The 7900-nt window shown below is 34.2% G+C and overlaps 1 protein-coding gene across 7 annotated transcripts in view; it reads right to left on the minus strand.

The window, feature by feature from the left end:
• Positions 1–7900, minus strand: part of Spart (spartin) — a 63980-nt gene that overhangs the window by 16491 nt on the left and 39589 nt on the right. For all 7 annotated transcript variants that reach the window (XM_033759974.1, XM_010623938.3, XM_010623939.3 and 4 more), the window contains 3 exons: positions 7128–7325; positions 5673–5840; positions 1618–1741 (listed from right to left, as the gene is read on the minus strand). In XM_033759974.1, coding sequence (XP_033615865.1) covers positions 1618–1741; positions 5673–5840; positions 7128–7325 — 490 coding nt within the window. The remainder of the gene's footprint in view (positions 1–1617; positions 1742–5672; positions 5841–7127; positions 7326–7900) is intronic.

A 7900-nucleotide genomic window follows, 5' to 3' on the forward strand; every position in this document is an offset into this window, starting at 1 on the left:
ATTGTTTTTGTTTTTTTTTTTTTTTTTTTTTTTGGTACCGGGGATTGAACTCGGGTCCTTGTGCTTGCGAGGCAGGCCACCAAACTGCTGAGCTAAATCCCTGGCCCCACAAAGTATGTTTTTAAAGCTACTAACTTACAGACTGCAAAATATTTATTTATTTATTTTGAGATAGGGTCTCATTATGTAGTTCAGGCTGGTCTTAAACTCAGTATGTAGCTTCGGCTGGCCTCAAACTCATGGCAATCTTCCTTGCCTCAGCTGGGATTATAGCCATATGCCACTGTGCTCTGCTCTAGATTATAAAATTTTAAGGAAAAAAAAAACAAAAAACAAAAATAAAACAAAACAAAAACCCCCAAACCAAGATAAATTTGAATAAGAAAAACTGAGGAATCAAAATGACAATGAAGCAAACGAGATTGTTATGGTTTGTACCTAGATGTCCCCTCAAACCCTCATGCACTCATAGACAGGTAGTTCTTTTCAGAGGTGGCTGGATCTACGGTGTGGTAATGAGATTAAGTATGTGATGCTGGGATTAAGGGTGAGCCACCCTGGTTATGGGTGGTTCTGCCCAGAAAACAGGTAGCCTGGATAAAAAAGGCCTGCTACCTCCTACTGCTGCTTTGCTATTCTGCTGTCTTCTTCCTGCCCTAATGTGCCATGGACTGTTTCTCCTCTGTGATCCCCCTCTGCCATGCCGCCCTGCCTTGGAGACAGCTGACTATGGACTGAAACTTCTACAAACTGAGCTTAAATAAACCTTTCCTCTTTTAGCTTAGAATGCTGGATATTTTGTCTTGGCAATGAGAAAAGACAGAGACTATAATAATAATACAATGAAAGTCTGTAAGAAACAAAAGATACAGGATTTACTGACAACTGAGAAAAATAAATGGAAATGAGACAAATAAAACGTCGTAGGACTAATACAGAGAAATACTAGATGCAAATGATTAATATGGTATCACCATGCGAGAGCATAATACAGATAAAAATTTTTAAATTGTAGGCATTACAAAAGAAGATAAGGAAGCCTAATGCAGTAAATTTCATTGTTAGCTATTTGAGTCTTCTAAATGGCATGTATACTGTCAGATATAGACAGGTTCGATGCAAGTTTACATTTTATGCATTAACGCTGACATATGGCAGATAATGAATGTCTGCTTAACAAATGAGAGGATGACAGATAACTCAGAATTATCTAACTCCTAATACTATCATTTTGGGGGTTAGGATTTCAACATATGAATGGGGCAGGGCGACCCAACATTCAGATTACAGCAGTGGTATGTGTATGTCAGGTGATGTTTCAGAGAAGAAAGGAAAGTAACTATATGTTTACAGCTATTTGAGTAGAGATTCCTGAAGCTTTTCATTACCAATTTTCCCAATAACAAAACAGATAATAACATACCAGGTAGAACTTTTTCCAATATAACAATATATGATGTTCTAAGAGACTAGTTTCTTTTGTTATTATTTCTAAATTAATTAATTAAAAGTAAAATACAAAATGTTATTTTTCTAAGTATTTCATTATAAACAGTACCTTTACTGGATTCCAAAAATTTCAAGTTATAAGGGAAAAAATTAACCTTATAATAATACCTGACAAAATGTTTTGAGCCACTTTCTCACTCCACTCAGGTAATTCTTTAGCTTTTTCTTCTGAAACTGGCCCACAGGGTACCATGTGACTCAGGTTAACTTCTTCATTTGAAGTATCTTTAGTCTAAACAGTAAAGATGTTTCAAAATGTAAACTTGAAATACTAAGGGGGTAAATTGTTAAACATTGTATAATAAAACATTAGGCAAACAAATATTAGACATAATTAATGAAAATATCTCCAGACAGTTACTGGTACATCTTATAAAGTGCATTACCAGAACTGACATAGAGGTGAAAATCATTCCAGTATTATATAAATCCTCAACAGTAAGAGATAGGGCCAGGGATTTAGCTCAGTGGTTCTACCGTCTGCCTCGCAGGCTCAACGTCCCGAGTTAGATCCCCAGTACCAAACAAAATAAAACAAACACCAAAACAGTAAGATAAACACCAGTATAACTTCAATATTGCATTTATCAAATTACATTTAAATTGACTCTTCTTGACTAGACTGTATGAAGTTCCTTCAAACAAGTGTCATCCACAGATCTTAGTAGTATGCACATTACTCAAGAAGGTTAAAAGATTTGTCAAACAACTCAATCAGTAATAAACAATGCATCCAAATAAACTGATTTTGACAGGGATCAAGTATTGGGGATCAGGTTACGCGACCTGAGTCCCAAAGAGTCCAAGGCTGATGTAATTTGCTTGAGGAACAGAAAAGTTAATGAAAAAAACACAGGTGGAATGAGCAGAAAACTCATAAACACAGCATGCCTGGGGCAAGATAACTTCTGCTGAGGACAATGCATAGAACATAGGCTTCTGGGTAGGAGGGAAGGTTTGTTTTCCATTACTTATTAGTTACACATTTACTGACATCTACTGGCAGTCACTGTTCCACAATGACGCACGACCCCCTCCCCATCCTTTTGGGTTTCTAATAAAAGCGAGTCAACCCAGAGATAATTGAGAGTGTCCACTAGAGGTCTTATCTCTTCTGGTTCCCCCTGCATCTTGAAATTTGTCTGTCTTACTTTATTCTCACCAGCCTCACAACGGGTATCTGGGGTCTGATCAGTTCCTGGCAATCAAGTAGAAGCCAATATGAAACAAGAATAGACAACATGGAATGACCTGCCATTCCATTAAAATGGAAATGGGGAACAAAGAATTATCTGTACCTTGTTAATTTAACAGCTGCCACAAGAGGGCCAATACCCACAATCTTAATGACAAATTAATACATTCTAAAAACTGAGGAACAAGCTAATTCAGAACTTATAAAATTATAATTTAAAAATCAAAGTGCCCCACAGAACTTCACTTAAAATATAAAAACAGGAGATTTTGCATATATAGATATGTATACATACACACATACATGTATATACACACATGCATTAGTCAACAACTTCTATGTGGGAGAAAAAAGCCAACCATAAGTAAAATCTAAAGATAAACTGGGTAAAGGATTTGCAACTTCTATCTTTCAGAATGCGGCAATATTCCTTTATAAATAATTTCTAAAAATAGAATAAAAAGATTAATAGCCCTTAAGAAATGGACACAGAACACAACCATAATATACAGAAAACAAAGCTGAAGGAATTTTTAAGCACAGAGGCTTGGCATCAAAGTGAAATCAATGCAAAGTAAGATATTCTCATATCCCACTTCTCACCTAGCATAACCGCTAAATATAGAAAAATTAACCATCCCCTCAAACACAGTAGTCCTCCTTATCTACAGCGGATAAATTACAAGAAACCTAATAGATGCCTGACCCATAGTTGCTAATGAACCCTACATACACCATTTTTTCCTATATACATATAAGTATGATAAAGTTCCATTTATAAATTAGGCACAGTAAGTTAACAATACTAATGGTAAAATAGAAAAGTTGTAACAATATGTTTTACATCAGCAAAACTAGCATGAATTTCCTTTCCTTCACAATTTCACAGATTTGTTTTCACTGTAGATGTTAACAACCTTGGCATTTGATCATGTTTCTTTTCTTATTAAGAATTTTCACTTTAAGCCGGGCGTGGTGGTGCACACCTGTAATTCCAGCACTCGGAAGGCTGAGGCAGGAGGATCACTGCAAATTCGAGACCAGCCTGGGCTACACAGTGAGTTCCAGAATAGTCTGAACTACATAGTGAGACCCTGTCTCAAAAAACACCCCCCCAAAAAACCAAAAACCAAAAACCGTTCACCTTTAAAGTTTTTCTTTGTTTGGCAAATTCAAATTGCCAGAGTCACTACCCTTGAGCTTTAAGGCCATTATTAAAATAAGGCTTATTTGAACACAAATCTTACAACTCTAGGACAATCCATCTGATAACCGTAATGGCTACAAATGATTAATGGGAAAGTGATATATATATATATAATGTAAATATGTTGAACAAAGGGATCATTTGTGATGGGGGGCAATGAAGAGGGGGTAGCAAGAGTTTTCAACACACTACTCAGAAAACCCTAAATTATATATGAATTGTTTATTTCAGAAGACATAATTACAGGAAAAATTTTCCACTTAATATTTTTGGGCTATAGTTGACCATATGTAACAAAAACCAGTGAGAAAGAAGAGGACTACTGTACTCTCGTATACTACTAGTGGGAATGAATAGTATGATCCTAGCTGGGTGTGGCTGCACACATCTATAATTGAGCATTCTTCGAGGTTAAGGCAGGAAGACACAATTCAAACCCAGTGGGGACAACTTGGCAAGACCCCTGTCTCCAAGCAAAAATTTTAAAAGGACTAGGGATATAGTTTAGTTATTACAGAAATGAAAATTAAAACTACACTGAGATTCCGTCTTATTCTAAATAAAGAATGGCTTTCATAAAAAAATCAAATAATAAATCTTGGCGAGATTGTGGGGGAAAAAGAACCATTCTATATTGTGGAAATGTAAACCAGAGCCACTGCTATGGAAATCAATATGAAGACTCCTCATAACACTAAAAATAGAAATTCCATTCTACCCAGTTATTACCTTGTAGTTATCTTTCAGAAAGAGTTAAAGACATCACACTGACATCACATTACACTGTATCATTGTAATGATGTCAGTGTGATGTTTTTAACTCTATGGCCACCTCTTCTTTCCCTTCAATACTCATCTTGACCACATCTTCACTGCTTTCCATGCCACTCATCCACCCATATTTATTTAATAAATTAGGCCTTATCTATTATCTATTGATCACATTAGATAGAAATAATCTTATCTGTACTATCCACTAATAATAAATCCCTCAATAGAAGAAACAAACTTTTTCCACTACATAGCTTCCTCTCCAGAACTCAGTAACACTGGAATCACTGAGTAACACTTCAGTACTCAACACAAGTACTTCAGTCTACTAACTTAATTTGTTGTACAATTTTGGATAAGATGGCTGTATCTGTATTTGTGGAAGGAAGATGGTTGTGTTTGTTATCCGATGTGGAGTTTACAAAGGGAAGCAAAATTTTGCCTAATCCTTTGTTTGTGAAATTATTTGCAAACAGAAGCATTCGTGAACCAAGGTATTACTGTAAATATTTACTGAACTCTATAATTCCGATTTATCATTTAGAGTATACTTCATATTCACAACCTAAGAAATGAAAAACTGCTGAGTATATTTTAAGAAATAAAATTTCAATTCTGTTGCTCATACATGAAAATCTAAGGAAATGAAGAATAACGGCAGTAAAAGAAAGGAGTAGTATACTTTGTCCCAACATCTGGGTGAATATAGCAAAGTAGAGAACATCGTGAAACAAAGTATGCATGTGACTATAAACATGAAAACCTTTTTATCTCCAAACACAAAATATATTTTTGAAATAGTTTAAGTAAGAAATATTTGAAAAAGGATAAACATTAAATAATATTAAAATTGACCTTGTTTTTGCCAGTGATCACTTTGTCCAAGATGATGTGCTTTAGAGAATGGGAATATAATTATAGAATACACAAAGCTGGTGAAAGATACCATTAGAAGAGAACATACATACTTCGTATTGCTCCTTTATTTACCTTTTTCTTGTATTTTCCTTTATGATGCACATCCTTGTTTCCTTGGCCTAATGAAGGGTCTAATGGACTCACATCACTACCAGAGGCTTCTCTCACTTGGTCAGAGGGGTATCTTGTTCTTCCAGGGATTTGAAATTCATCTTCTCCTTCTGCTCTGTTCCAGTTGGCCTGCAGAGTAAAGGACTAAGCTTAGTTCAAATAGACTTTTAAATAAGTTTCCTCCAATGACACTACACCATGATATAATGAAATACTTGTTCAAATGTCTGTATTTGACAGTCTATAAATTAGTTTTGCTTTTCTTTTCCTGAAATTTTATCTCATTACCAAACCCCAAACATCTGAGTTCTTTGGCTGATACTATAGCATATGGCCAAAGTACATTTCAAAAGACAAAATATTAAAAAAGGTAAGTTATAGCAGTTGTGGTGGTGTTATCTTGAAATCAGATGTAGCTACATTTGAATTTAATAAAAAATTTTAGATAACACACATGAGTAAATTTATAAATATTTAACTAACCCTACACATTTATAAATGCCAATCATGTGTACTGCTAAAATAGTTTAAATGACTGCTATTCTAAATTACTGTCTTTGGATCACGTTATCCTCAGTGAATAGGGGTGTGTGTGAGTCTGTGCAAGCGTGCGCATTTCATTGTATTATCTGCTTTTATTTTGTTGTTCTCATTCTTCCCATCTCACCATTTAACACAATCTCTAGTTAAATAATGGATTCCATATATCTGTTGAATAAGGAAAAGATTAAAAGATTATACTATCATGTTATCAACCTCATTCAATCCTAGGCAACTTGTTCATAATAATCTTTCAACTCCTTATGACAGATAAGCAGGTGAGCAGACGAAGCAGCCTAAACAAGGAAGGTCACAGCATAATTAAATTTTATATTACACTTTCTTTTCATTTGGCCATTTTTACCATGAGAAGAAACAATTCTCTTAACCAAAATATGCCCTAAAATACCAATTATACCCCTAGCATGTCCAATATAACCCACTTGCTAAAGTTAAAATTACTTTCATTTCATGATTTAGTTCCACTAGCCCCCTTTCCAACTGAGTAGTAAAATAGTGGTGAAAACAATAGCCAATATTCGTAGAGCATTACCAATTGCTAGCATTAATACAAATTCTTTCATCATCATCAGTACATTAGTACTAGCATCCCCATTTTATAATAAGGAAACTAAAGTATAAAGAAGTTCAGTAACAGCTGAAACAGCTATTAAGTGGATGCCTAAATTCAAACTCAGGTAATTTGACTCTAGAGCCTACAATCTTATTAATACTTACAGCAAATTCCCAGTGTGGCTTATCAGCACATAAGTAAATTATATATATGTATATACTTTGGCCACACTGCAATTTATTTAAAAGTAGAAGCAATTATGTTAAAGTAAATTTGCATCCTACAATGATGGCACAAATTACCTGAAGTCGAAGGTCAGACATTTGTCTTAACAAATCCTCAAAGAATTCTCTATCATCTTCTGGTAGTTCAGAGGATAAGACCACACCCACAAAGCATCCTGCAGCTTGTAACATTGTATCAGGAAACATGTAGGCTCCCACAGAACATTTGAGAACTGGAGATCTGTCAGGGACCAGAGGATACAACCAGTCACATACCTGAAAAAAATTAAAGGAAAAGTAAAATCATTTAAGGAACAAATATTCACTTAAGTTTCAGTAAAACCATTATACTGAAAAATAAAACACTTCAAAGTTTGAATTATTTAAATTTTATAGAACCATCAATATCAACAAACTTCCACTGAAAATTAGTCATTTCCTAGTCTGCTCTTGCAATAAAAAAAGCTTACAATGTTATTTCCTAATAAGTATTTTTCTTTCAGACAGGTTATAATAAAACTGCCTTCCAAAGTATTAAGTCATCTGTGGTATATGAAATGTCAGATAATTAATGAACTTTCAAAATTTGAATAATTATGTATTTCAATGTGTATTAGAAAATATATCTTTTCCTTAATTTCAGTCATTATGGAATTTATAATGAAACAATGCAATAAAACTATTAAACAAGTAATAATAGTAGGGATATAGGTTTGACTAGATAATTGTAAAGGTTTTTCTAAAATGACTACAGCATGGGAAAGGTTTTTATTTACTATTCCATGATTTCTGTAAAATTAACTCTATCTTTTTTGTTATTGGTTTTTTTTTTTTTTTTTTTTTTTTTTTTT

Source organism: Fukomys damarensis, unplaced genomic scaffold (genome assembly GCF_012274545.1).
Source record: "Fukomys damarensis isolate Sample0158 unplaced genomic scaffold, DMR_v1.0_HiC HiC_scaffold_38, whole genome shotgun sequence".
In the NCBI taxonomy this organism is placed as follows: domain Eukaryota; kingdom Metazoa; phylum Chordata; class Mammalia; order Rodentia; family Bathyergidae; genus Fukomys; species Fukomys damarensis.